Consider the following 12,035-nt stretch of genomic DNA (forward strand, 5'->3'; position numbering starts at 1 on the left):
AATAAAATCACTCCATGTTGATTTTCGACTTAAGTTTCCCCTGAGGTTCAATAGGTCGAGTCAGAATTTCAGATGCGGTAAAGATTCGTTTTGGATAATATTTTTAGTTTGCACTAGTAAATGGAAAGTCGAGTAGAGGGCCAAATGGACTCTTATTTAAAAAATAATAATAATAATAATTACACAAATGTCATGTGTGAAATATTGGAATAAATAATGATAATAAAAAATTAATTTTATCTCCTATTTATTCGTATGGTTAGATTATTTTTTATAATGGAAATATAAAAAAAAAAACCATTGTTATCTATATTATGATTTTGATTCCTCTTTTCTCAATGATTATGACTCCTTTGGATCTTGTCTTCCATTCCCCGTTCCCACTTACCAAATACTTCCAAAAAGACACCTAAAGTTTTAATGTGAAAATTTTTCAAAATATTACCCAAAAAAATATAGATAAAATTATTATAATGACTTTTGTATTAGAGTTAATTCTTAATTCCAGTGCTAAACTTTATTTACTTGGTAATATAAGAGAAGTTTGTTCATATAAATGTTCGTGTGACCTCATGAGACATAACGACTATACGAGAATTAACCCATTTGGATCAAAAGCAAACAATATCTATATAAAAATAAGTAAATCATTACAAAATGGTATTAAATGTAATTCTACATTTGTGTATGAGATATCGAGTGATTATTGCATGTGATCTTATGATCTTGTAGAATATAACAATATTATATTTGATTAATAGGATATAAGAGAAGATAAAATAAAATAAATGATAACACACTATATTATAATTTGATTGATGATAGGATAAGAAGCAACAAAAGATCTTTTACAATAAGTAATATTAAGTACGTGCTATATATGTGAAAAAAAGGAAGAAAGAGACGAGAGATAAAGGAAAGAATATCATAATATATTTTCTTTTATTTATAAATTTGAAATATTTGATCATAAACATAAGAATTTTTTTATATTTTTAATAGAAAAATGTAAAACAATTTTTATTTTAAACAATAAAATTATATATATAATTTTTATTTTATTTTATAAATAAAATATAAATATGAAATAACACATTTCATTAAATATGCTACTTAATATATCATTAAGTTTAATATTCGAGGATATTATAAAATTAAATTTAATATCTTAAGGTATTTTATATCAAATAAGATATGATATCCTAAAATATAAGTATCTTATTTTATCATATCTCATTAATTAAATTTAAAATTATTTTTTGGTATTATATTTGTAAATAATAGGGATATTGTGACACAAGTGAGAAAACTCACTTTTTCCATTTTTAGGTTTAAAATATAATTTATTATTAAACTCTCCAATAGCTTAAGTTATTTATATTTTTAAAAATAAAAATTTATTTATTTACATTTCTATTTATAAATAAATAAAAAATAAAAGTTATCCATAAGTTTGACCAATAGTATTGCGATCCAACGGCCAAGCTTGTCTACTGTTAATTTTTGCACTCCATCAGGCATCAGGCCCACACAGTAGTAGGACCCACAACACAGCAGTTTACTGTCATATTCTCACCGTGCTCCACCTGGCTAAATTTCTAAACTCACCGTACAGAACCGGACAGGAATCTCCCGCAGAAGAACCCGCCCCTCTCCTTCCACTTTCGACTCTGAAACTCATTCAAAACCCTAGCTTCAGAGTTCTCTCTCTTCTTCGATCTCTCCACGCATCTCTCTCAATGTTTGATCATTATTGCTGTTTTCTTCAACTGCAGGCTCGTTGGATCCGATTACACTCGCAGTATGTTCTCCCAATCTTTTGTCTCTTTAGAAAATCATCTTTCTTCGAGTCTTACCCTTTTTTCCCTTGGAAAAATGGTTCGTTTTTATTATTCATGTGTGATTATTTTCGGCAAGGTAATTATTTTATTTTTTATTTTTTCACTGAATTTATATGTGCATTGAGCTACTTCACCCATTGCTCTTTCGTTTGCTTTCAGTTTTTTAAATACGAATTTATAGTGCTTTTTTTTTTCTTTCTTTCTAATTGTTCCTAAATTCTAGATTATTTGATTTTATACATACTGTTTTTTTGCATTGTATTTGATGGTTTAATTTTGATAGATAATAATTATTATTATTTTAATATGTTTCAAGTGTTGAATATTTGTATCATATTTTTGTTGTTTTTAAAATTATTATTATTTTTCAGTAATCATAAAAGAAGTAGCAGAAATTGGAACAGTTATAGGTGATCAGACATTAGCCTTTAGGGACTGAATTGTCTTGCCTCATGGTCTTGCGCCAAACATTTTGTGTTATTTTGTGATGGATTGATGACATTTTCACAGAACAATTTTATCTGCATAACTTCCCTGAGTGTGCGGGGAAGCACTTTCTCAAAGATCTTGAGAGAAGAAAATTCTTTTTTGTTTTAGTATTATATAAATCTCTTATAAAAGGATATGTTTGGAACCAGTAAAACGGTTGTCATTGCTGTGAGGGTGCGTGTTATGTAGAGGAATGCATGAAAAAGAGATAAATATGACGTGTTACCGACAAGGGAACACTAGAACCGAACATGCCTTCGTGGGCTGGCTCATGTTGCAAGGGGTTGGGGATAGGGATCTGGGAGGTAAAGGTTCCGGGTTCAATTCCCTATAGGGGAAAAATGTTACCTGTCCAAGAAAAGAAAGGGAAGACATGAACTTCGCAATATGATCCATGCAGAAGCATTTTTTGTGCTTGACTCATTATTGGCCTACATGGATGTGTAATCAAACAAAAAGTGGCTACTCAAAATTGGCTAAGTGCTTGAATCCTGGAGAAACTTGTTGCACGTCTATTGGAGTGCAATGAAGGATTAACTGTTGTTGCTACATACAAAAATGTCGTGATCACCTTTAGAGAATTCAATCAGATCCCATGATGGCAGCATTGAACAAGCATTATATCTTATGTGTTTTTACAATTGATCTAGCAAATCTTACTCATGCAGTTGGGAGGAGACGACTTTTGAGAAACTGGTTTTGAGAAAACATGCTTGGTAGTAACTGTAGCATGGTTTCCAGACTTATTTTTGATACCATTTCTTTAAATGGGTCTTTTTTAGGAAATGCTAACATGTTGTTTTCTGTGTTTTAGAAAATGCAAACTCTTTAACAACTCACAATCGTCCGAAAAAGAACATTTCATACATTTATGAAAAGCCATTCCTTTCCTTTTTTTTTTTAATTTTTTTTTATAGACAAAAAAACCATTCCCGTTTCTACTTGCAAACGGGTACATCCCTTCCCAAGAGGCTACATCTTTGTACTTTCTTCCTTATTTATATACCAGGACAGTTCACACCAGATTTAGACTCTTCCCAGAATACCACTTTTGCTTGTCAATCCTTTCTCTATCCCTCTCCATTGTTATCAGTTTCGCATCCAATGGCGCTCAGTTCAAATCTTTATTTCAATCACTGTCAAGGTTCAAAGAAAGGGTGCACCTTCCATTAGTACTTGTTAAAACCTTGTTTCTTGTTCTTTTCTTTTTCTTGGATACTTCATTGGCATGGGGTTGGACAATCTTGTTGCTCACTCAAATATGTTTATATTTTTTAATTTGATCGCATCAGGCTGATTTTGCCTTCCTTGCCAGATCTATATCTTTTTGTTGCACTTTGTCCCTTGAAAGTTTCAGTATTAATTTGTTTTTATTGCTTTTTCATGTTTGAAACTCTTCAATGATATAATAGCATTCTTCATAACACCATATGACAAGTACGTTTGGGGCACACTGCAGGTTGATCTTTGTATAACTGTGCATATTTCATTACTGTACAACTTCGTCTTAACATTATTATAATGGATCATCCTCGGTCAACATCTGGGAATGGTGAGGATAATGTTGGGATTCCAGAGGATTTGCGTTGCAAGAGGTCAGATGGGAAACAGTGGAGATGCAGTGCCATGTCCATGCCAGATAAAACAGTATGCGAAAAGCACTACATCCAGGCAAAGAAAAGAGCTGCAAATTCTGCATTGAGAGCTAGCCTGAAGAAAGCCAAGAGGAAGTCCCTAGGTGAAACTGATGTTTACTTGGAGAGCAAGAGTGATGATTTTGACATGCCGCTTGTCAACACAAAAGCTGCTGATTATCCTGTTTCGGTATCAGGAAATAAGTATAAGGAGAAGGTAACTAAGAAACAGGTACGCTATTCACCTGAAACACCTCCTGTTAGGAGTGTGTCCATACGCAGTTCTTTAAAGCCAAATGATGATTCACAAAGAGAGACACAGTTTGAAGAGAACAGGAGGTCTTATAGGACAACACCACTTTCTGTGATGGATTCCTCTAGGACCAAATCACAGAGGAGTTTGGATGTGAGTGCAATGGCGGTGAGTGGAATTTCAATATATATGAATGGAATTTTTATTGTTATCTTCGCTTTTTTATTTTTTTGGTTTACTGCTACTATTCGTATCATATCAATAACAAGAGGTTTGATTAAAAATTAGAGGGAATGCATACCATATATAAATGAGGTCCTATGGAAAAATGCTTAACAGGATTCAGTTCTACTTCCGTGTGTGCTTCTGATGAATTTGCACCCATCGTAGAAAGCTACACCAACTTTTCCTGTAATTGTTGGATGCCTCATTTGCAACCTGTGAAAACAAGAAGCTTATCATTGAGATAAATGATACATCTCTTTGATGGTTAGAGAAAGCCTCCTAGGACATGTGATTATTTGACAGCACTTGATTACATTTTCTATTGCTGAATCTTCCATGAGAGTGGCCTTGTAGTCTTTAAAAAAGGAAGAAGAAAAGAACTTAGGTTTCAGCCTGTTTACCGTCTCTCTGGCTGGATGATTCCGTGAAACAAGTAATAGCTCCCCCAGCATGATATCCTTTTTTTTTTTTTCCAGATTCCAGCAAGTCATGTATACCCCAAGAAGATTCTACTGAATTTGAAACTTTGCAAACCTTAATGGGTTAAATCAAGCCAAATAAAGGGGTTGAGGACCAAAAAATTCCTTTAACCAAAGCAGACAATTTGCATTAAAGTTGTTTTGGTTTAGACGTATTGAACATCCCATCTTCTTATACCTGGGCAGTGTACCAGGTTTCTTTCTCTTTGGGAAAGAGAATTTTAAGGCCAGATGAGTATGATTGTCAGTTGTGCTTGATTCTGATATAGAAGGTCTTTCTGTGTGGCCCATCAGTCAGTATGCCAATCCTTAATTATGCTGTTGTTTGTTTGTTTGTTTTTTGTATTTTTTTTTCTACTTGTATTTCCTGCCTTACTAAATGAACATGCTGCCTTTTCAGGATTACTCTGATGGAAGCACAGATTCTTCTGATGATGAAAATGGTGGGCAAACTTGCCATCAGTGTCGAAGGAACGATAGAGACAGAGTTATCTGGTGCCTTAGATGTGATAAGAGAGGATACTGTGATAGCTGCATCTCTACATGGTGAGGTTGACTTTCCAGTTAAAGAGACGTATACTTCCATATTGTCAGCTTAGTGATGATGTTACATGCTTTACTTTTCAGGTACTCAGATATCCCATTGGAAGAGATCCAGAAGATCTGTCCTGCATGTCGTGGTACTTGTAATTGTAAGGTTTGCTTACGTGGAGATAATTTGATAAAGGTATTCCAGTTCTCAAAGGGCCTGGCATTTATTTCAATAGTAGCTTATTGGAACACAAAATATATACCTAATTCCTTAGATATAATTCTCTGGTCACCTGATTAGTTGAAAAGTTATTTTATCTATTATGATTTGTAGGTAAGAATACGGGAGATTCCAGTCCAAGACAAGCTGCAATATCTCCACTCTTTACTATCTTCGGTGCTCCCGGAAGTTAAGCAGATCCACCATGAACAATGTGCTGAACTAGAACTGGATAAAAGGCTTCATGGTAAGACACTTTTAATGTTCTATTTGCATCTGGAGTTTGATGTTGTAGTTGCATACTACATATGGCAGTTATCCATGATCTTACTGTTTTGGGTGTTTTCTTCAGGAGCTAGCATAAAACTTGAGAGGCAAAGATTGAATAATGATGAACAGATGTGCTGGTACCTTCAAGAACCCTTATAAACTATTGACAGTAATTTTTTTTTTCCTAGTTAGTCATGGGCAATAATACTATTAAATTATTTTCATATGTCTGAGACTTATACAGCATCATGGGTCCTAATTAGATGGTCAGTTTTGTTGTTCACAATTAATATGTTAGAACGAATATGGTTTTTTGTTATTCTGAAGGAATTGGATGTTCCTGATGGGTTCATCAGGATGATTTCTGACCTATTTTTTTAGGCCATTCTAATTTATTCAAGCAAATAGAAGTGTCACATGCACACGGACTACATGTTCTGAGGATCATGGCTTATTGTGTGTTTTTTTCTCTTTATTTTTTTCGTTCTGCAGCAATTTCTGTAGGGTACCTATTATTGATTACCACAGGCATTGTATGAATTGCTCGTATGACCTATGCCTTAATTGCTGTCAAGATCTTCGAGAAGCATCTATGCTTGGTACCAAAGGAGAAGCAGCAGAAAAAGAAACTTTGTCAGAACAAGTGAAACCAACCAAATTGAAATTAAATTTAGCAGATAAGTTTCCTGCTTGGAAAGGCAATGATGATGGCAGTATTCCATGCCCACCAAAGGATTATGGTGGCTGTGGTTTCTCATCATTAACTCTTACCCGCATTTTCAAGATGAATTGGGTTGCAAAGCTGGTAAAAAATGTGGAGGAGATGGTTACTGGCTGTAAGGTTTATGATATTAATAGTCCACAAAAAACCAGGTCAAGCAACAGGTTCTGCCAATCTGCACATAGAGAGGACAGTGATGATAATTTCTTATATTGTCCATCATCTCAAGATATCAAAACTGAAGGAATTGGAAATTTTCGAAAGCATTGGATCAGGGGAGAACCTGTTATTGTTAAGCAGGTGTGTGATGACTCGTCTATTTCAAACTGGGATCCATCGGTTATATGGAGAGGGATTAGAGAGACATCAGATGAGAAGACGAAAGATGATAACAGAACAGTCAAGGCCATAGACTGCTTAGACTGGTCTGAGGTAGGATTTCTTAAGCTTGAACTCTTTTGTAAGGAATGAATAAATTTCAGTTGCTATTAAGCCTGTTATTGTATCTAATTCATGGTACTTCTCCAGGCCCCAGTTGATTGTATCTGTGTCTTTGGGCATTGAATAATTAATTTCTTGTTATTGTCTACTATTTGCCCTGAGATTTTTCCAAATGTCGCTTGACAAAATGGCAGGTTGATATTGAACTTGGTCAGTTTATCAAAGGATACTCAGAGGGGCGACTTCGTGATGACGGGTGGCCAGAAATGTTGAAGTTGAAGGATTGGCCATCCCCCAGTGCTTCTGAAGAGTTATTGTTATACCAGAGACCTGAATTTATCAGTAAAATGCCATTACTTGAGTACATCCATTCAAAGTGGGGCCTTTTAAATGTTGCAGCAAAACTGCCTCATTACTCCTTGCAGAATGATGTAGGGCCCAACATTTTTATTTCTTATGGGACCTATGAGGAACTTGGTAGCGGTGATTCAGTGACCAACCTCCATTTAGAAATGCGTGACATGGTAAGTGAATTGCTTTCCTTTCTTCTTAATGTGATCCTGTTGGCTTTTAGAACCATTTCCCTGTAGTTAATCCATGTGTCCAATATGTATGGTTGATGTTTCTGTCAATAGCTTTTTTGACTTGTATTTAACTCTAGTTTGGAATTTAATGTTTGATGGTGTAATTGGCCTTCAAGTTATATATTCTCACCATGAAGTTCAGAATCAGGAAACTTTAAATGCGGTGATATAGCATAAGTTTTGGAAAGATGTTAGATTCTTTAACCTATCTACAAAATATTGGATACAATTTCCACTTGTTAATGGACAATCTATGTTGAAAGTTGGATTTTCTTGAGAACTTGAAGTTGGTTGACACCCCACTGGACAAGGAACCATTGGTATTTTTGTTTTTAATTTCATTTCTTTTGCTTCTTTTTTTTCCTTTTGTTTTTCCTTGCATGTCTTGCTGAAATTAGCTGTCTTAAGAAAAGTGATGGAATAACTTGGATGGCATTTTCTGGGGTGTTAGGTTTACCTACTGGTACACACATCTGAGGTCAAACTAAAAGGTCGGCAGGAGGAGAAGATTGAAAAGGGGAAAGAGGCCTCTATGGAGTCTGAGGCAAAAGAATCACCTGGAGATGTACAAACAAGTTTGGATGAGGGAAGAACCCCTGATTTATCACTTGGTGGACATGATCAACAGGGGGATCATGGGGAAAAGTTAAACAACGATAAGGATGAGGAAATGGAGGACCAGGGGATTGATACTACCTCTAGTGTTGAAGCGAAAACTGTCAACTGTGAAAACCTGCACAGTGATAATGGTGATATCTCCCAAATCACTCATCCAGGAGCTCTTTGGGATGTTTTCCGTCGGCAGGATGTTCCAAAGCTGATTGAGTATTTGCAAATTCATTGGGAGGAATTTGGGAAGCCTACCAGTGCAACAACTGATTCTGTAAGTTTATTTGCTTATTCTCATAAATCTACATTTCATCTGAGTTAGCATCATTGGTTTTGTTTTTAATTGATGTCTCTGATCCTACTTCTGTATCTCAGGTTCAACATCCTCTTTATGATGAAGCCATTTTTCTGAACAGGCATCATAAAACACAATTGAAAGAAGAATTTGGTAAGGACAACTGGTCATATATACCGTTCACTTGGTCCCAGTCCCCACCAGAGGGATTTCCATGGTCCAAAGATTCATCTGAATGAGATAGTCCAATCTTTCTAGCACACGAACATTTTTACCTTTTTTCCTTCTAGTTTATTTATTTATTTGTTTTTTAAATTTTATGGCAATGATCCTGAAAAATGTTCATAGGCAGGACAAAGTCAATTAACAAGGGCAATGTTTGCTAAGCTTCTCTTAGGGAATCTGGATGATCTGGCTGCCTAGTAAAATTTATGGAAAAGCATGTGGGTCCAAAAGAATTTGCAGGATGCCAGTTTTTATTAAAAAATCAAATTTGGTTTTTATCAAAGAATTCTTTAAAAGATAATGATGAAATATCTTGGTTTTCAGTAGAGGGACTGGTTGAATTTTAAACCAGATAATCCTAGGCCCCATGGGATTTCCTTGGTCTGTGTTAACATCTTCTTTGTCTTGATAATCATAGAATATGAATAGCTTCTGGGATTTTGCTGTTAGATGCTTGTTGAAAACTAATTACTGGTGTTCTTGCTCTTTCTCAGGAGTTGAGCCTTGGTCATTTGAACAGCATTTGGGGCAAGCCATATTCATCCCTGCTGGTTGCCCTTTCCAATCGAGAAATCTTCAGGTGCGTTCAGTGTTTCTAATGATCTTCATGGTTGTGAGCCCTAGGCATTTTATATATATTCATTATGGGTCATATTGGTATCAAATAGAACTGATGGTTGAAGAGTCTGATTTTTCGAAGTGCCATATAAATCATACATCATTGGCATTTTAGACTACTTTTTTTATGGCAAATATTCCTTGAATAGTATTGAAAAGCGCCTGTAATAGACATTCTGTAAATATTGACTTTCTTGGAGTTTCTAGAATCTGTAGATGTGATTATCAAGGATAATTAGATCATCTATAATCAGATAAATAAATTTTAGTGTGTATAATGGTTATTCTCATTTAATCTGTTTCTGAGTATTTCCTTGTTATATATTTCCAGTCTACAGTTCAGTTGGGCCTTGACTTTTTGTCGCCCGAGAGCCTAGGGGAGGCTGTGAGACTGGCTGATGAAATCCGATGTCTTCCAACTGAGCATGAGGCAAAGCGGCAAGTGTTGGAGGTGAAGCAAAATAAATCTTCCCTTGAAGTATTATTAGTCCCTACCATTTTCCCTTTTTTGTTTGTGAAATTATCCAGGGCATTTTTTAATTTTTTTTTTGTCTTTTGATCTTTTCATGGTTTGTTCATCGTAGTTTTCTATTGGGCTCTGATGTAGGTAGGGAAGATATCACTATATGCAGCCAGTTCAGCTATTAAAGAAGTACAGAAGTTGGTTCTTGATCCAAAGTAAGCTCTCCCGACTTTTCCCATTCCATGCCCTAGGGTTTGTTGATCTTCCATGTTATAAAACTCATTACAGTTATCGTCCTTCATTCTTTACTTTTCTGAATACCATTGTTAAACTAGCAATCCTTCTGTTCACGTCTCTGCTGCAGACTCGGCCCAGAGCTTGGTTTCGAGGATCCAAATTTAACTTCATTGGTTTCTGAGAACCTGGAGAAGATGATTAGACGAAGGCAGGTCACTTGTGCTTGAATTAGTGTACAGTATTCTCGTAACTTAGGTACAGAATTTAATTTTAAACATGCACTTAACAATGCCCCTATTGTACAAATATATTTAGATGTAAATGTACCAAGCTTGCAGATTTCAAGCTGTTTGATTTAACACTTCAGGACTCATTTCATGAAAATCTTGTAGCATTCTCTCCCTGTTCGAAAAAACCTGACATTATCAGGAAGTGAGGCTAAAAGAATCAGCAATTGTGTAGAAGTCCAGTTTCACCTCCGGCCATTTTGATTCCGGTGCTTGTGCGTTTAGAGTGAATAACTTTCCACCCCTTGTGCAGCAAACAGCGACGTTATGCCTCCGAAATGAGGGGCTCTCAACTCTGAATTCAAGCTCATAGTACTTGACATTCTTAATAGTATCCTCTCTTAGTTTTGATCCTATCAGGGTTCCTTTCACATCAGGGCGTTGGCCGGATCCGGTGATGGTTCGAACCACTGCCTCTCCCACCTCCCTCGGCCCTCCAAATGCTTCAATTCTGTGCAGGAATGTAAAAGATTAGTGCAATTTCAGTGTACAGACGATGGCATTGATGATGTAAAAGAGTAGGGTACTTACGAGAAATCAAGAGGTACTGGTGAAACAATGACACTCACATTGAGCTCACCGGTTGAACCTGGTGGCCCAAATGCGACAACTGGTTCACTTATACTCCGGCGGTGCCGATCACTGGATTTTGTAATGTTTAGGGAAGGTGGATCCAGTGATCTCTCCAGCTCCGCCTTGCCCACGGCTCGATACAAAAGGGTCTGATCCCCAACCCATTTCGCAGGGTATATGAACTCTGTTTACATAGCAAAAACGTACAAAAATCTTAAAATTTATAACCCAGCTGTGGACATGACAGTATCATTAGAAGCGGATTTACTAACCAAATCCCTCATTGGTTTCAATGCACCGGCTGTATCCTCTGATTGGATAAAGCACATCGAGTTTAAGATTCCGGCCAGTTTCTGGCGAAAACCCCAGAAGGGAACTGGTGATTCCAGCAAAATTAGCCCCAACAGCAACTAGAGAAGCTGACCCAAGACCAGTTAGGAGCCGTCGCCGGAATACCGATGCAAGCGGCCCAAATTCTTCAGCCGGGGGTCTGCCTGGCGGGATTGTAACCTCCTGCAAACCGTCCTTCCGGTCACCGGAGGATTGGGTCATATATATTCTATGAGAGCCAAATTTAGATGCATGAAAGAGGTGTTGCACTGCCATTATTCACTTTCACATGTTGGAGTCTAGGTTTATTATGCTTTGGCATTCCAATCACATCATGCCACGTCACCCGTTTCTGGGTTGGTTAGTCATTCTAGTGAAAATCAGGGGTAATTTAGGGAAAATATGGAAAGAACGATGAGTTGGCAGCCTTGAAGTAGTATTGTAGATAAGGTGAATTCAAAGGGCCTTATCTGGTTTTGGTGGTTGTCATTTTTCTTTTCGGGACTGTGAATAGGGTTGGAATGAGGTTGGGCCAACAGTTTCAACTAGTGTTGGGCTTTAGCCTTTTTTTCCAGATCAAGCCTGGCCCAATTATATAAGCTTGGCCCATCTCCATATTTCTTTGTTTTATTTATATTTTTGGTAACCCACCTCCAAAATTGTAATTCATGTACTCAAATGCCATATGAAAAACATATTTTTATTTGATT

The 12,035-nt window shown here is 36.3% G+C and overlaps 2 protein-coding genes across 3 annotated transcripts; one reads left to right on the top strand and one right to left on the bottom strand.

The window, feature by feature from the left end:
- Positions 1 to 1,565: 1,565 nt before the first annotated feature.
- LOC100249389 (E3 ubiquitin-protein ligase JMJ24) lies at positions 1,566 to 10,494 on the top strand. 2 transcript variants are annotated; one of them, XM_002279695.5, is made up of 14 exons: positions 1,566 to 1,801; positions 3,790 to 4,385; positions 5,322 to 5,467; positions 5,549 to 5,648; positions 5,787 to 5,919; positions 6,025 to 6,079; positions 6,435 to 7,095; positions 7,299 to 7,628; positions 8,140 to 8,571; positions 8,673 to 8,745; positions 9,312 to 9,397; positions 9,767 to 9,886; positions 10,043 to 10,113; positions 10,263 to 10,494. In XM_002279695.5, exons 2-14 carry the CDS (start codon positions 3,852 to 3,854, stop codon positions 10,360 to 10,362), a joined length of 2,841 nt encoding a protein of 946 aa, XP_002279731.2. In that variant the 5' UTR covers positions 1,566 to 1,801; positions 3,790 to 3,851; the 3' UTR covers positions 10,363 to 10,494. The 2 variants fall into 2 exon arrangements, with proteins under 2 accessions (XP_002279731.2, XP_010659626.1); XM_010661324.3 differs by having other exon boundaries at positions 3,790 to 4,370.
- LOC100244224 (psbP domain-containing protein 7, chloroplastic) lies at positions 10,334 to 11,620 on the bottom strand. The gene is made up of 3 exons (XM_002279713.5): positions 11,268 to 11,620; positions 10,954 to 11,179; positions 10,334 to 10,873 (listed from the first exon to the last, which is right to left on the bottom strand). The coding sequence occupies exons 1-3, from the start codon at positions 11,599 to 11,601 to the stop codon at positions 10,561 to 10,563; spliced, it is 873 nt and encodes a 290-aa protein (XP_002279749.2). The 5' UTR covers positions 11,602 to 11,620; the 3' UTR covers positions 10,334 to 10,560.
- Positions 11,621 to 12,035: the final 415 nt, after the last annotated feature.

The sequence above is a fragment of the Vitis vinifera genome, chromosome 14 (genome assembly GCF_030704535.1).
Source record: "Vitis vinifera cultivar Pinot Noir 40024 chromosome 14, ASM3070453v1".
In the NCBI taxonomy this organism is placed as follows: domain Eukaryota; kingdom Viridiplantae; phylum Streptophyta; class Magnoliopsida; order Vitales; family Vitaceae; genus Vitis; species Vitis vinifera.

Coding starts and splice junctions, on each gene's coding strand:
- LOC100249389 (XM_002279695.5), top strand. CDS start 3,852: ATGGATCATCCTCGGTCAACATCTGGGAATGGTGAGGATAATGTTGGG. Junction 5,649..5,786: donor GTGGAGATAATTTGATAAAG/GTATTCCAGTTC, acceptor TATGATTTGTAG/GTAAGAATACGGGAGATTCC. Junction 7,096..7,298: donor ACTGCTTAGACTGGTCTGAG/GTAGGATTTCTT, acceptor ACAAAATGGCAG/GTTGATATTGAACTTGGTCA.
- LOC100244224 (XM_002279713.5), bottom strand. CDS start 11,601: ATGGCAGTGCAACACCTCTTTCATGCATCTAAATTTGGCTCTCATAGA. Junction 11,180..11,267: donor TGAAACCAATGAGGGATTTG/GTTAGTAAATCC, acceptor CTATGTAAACAG/AGTTCATATACCCTGCGAAA. Junction 10,874..10,953: donor CCAGTACCTCTTGATTTCTC/GTAAGTACCCTA, acceptor ATTCCTGCACAG/AATTGAAGCATTTGGAGGGC.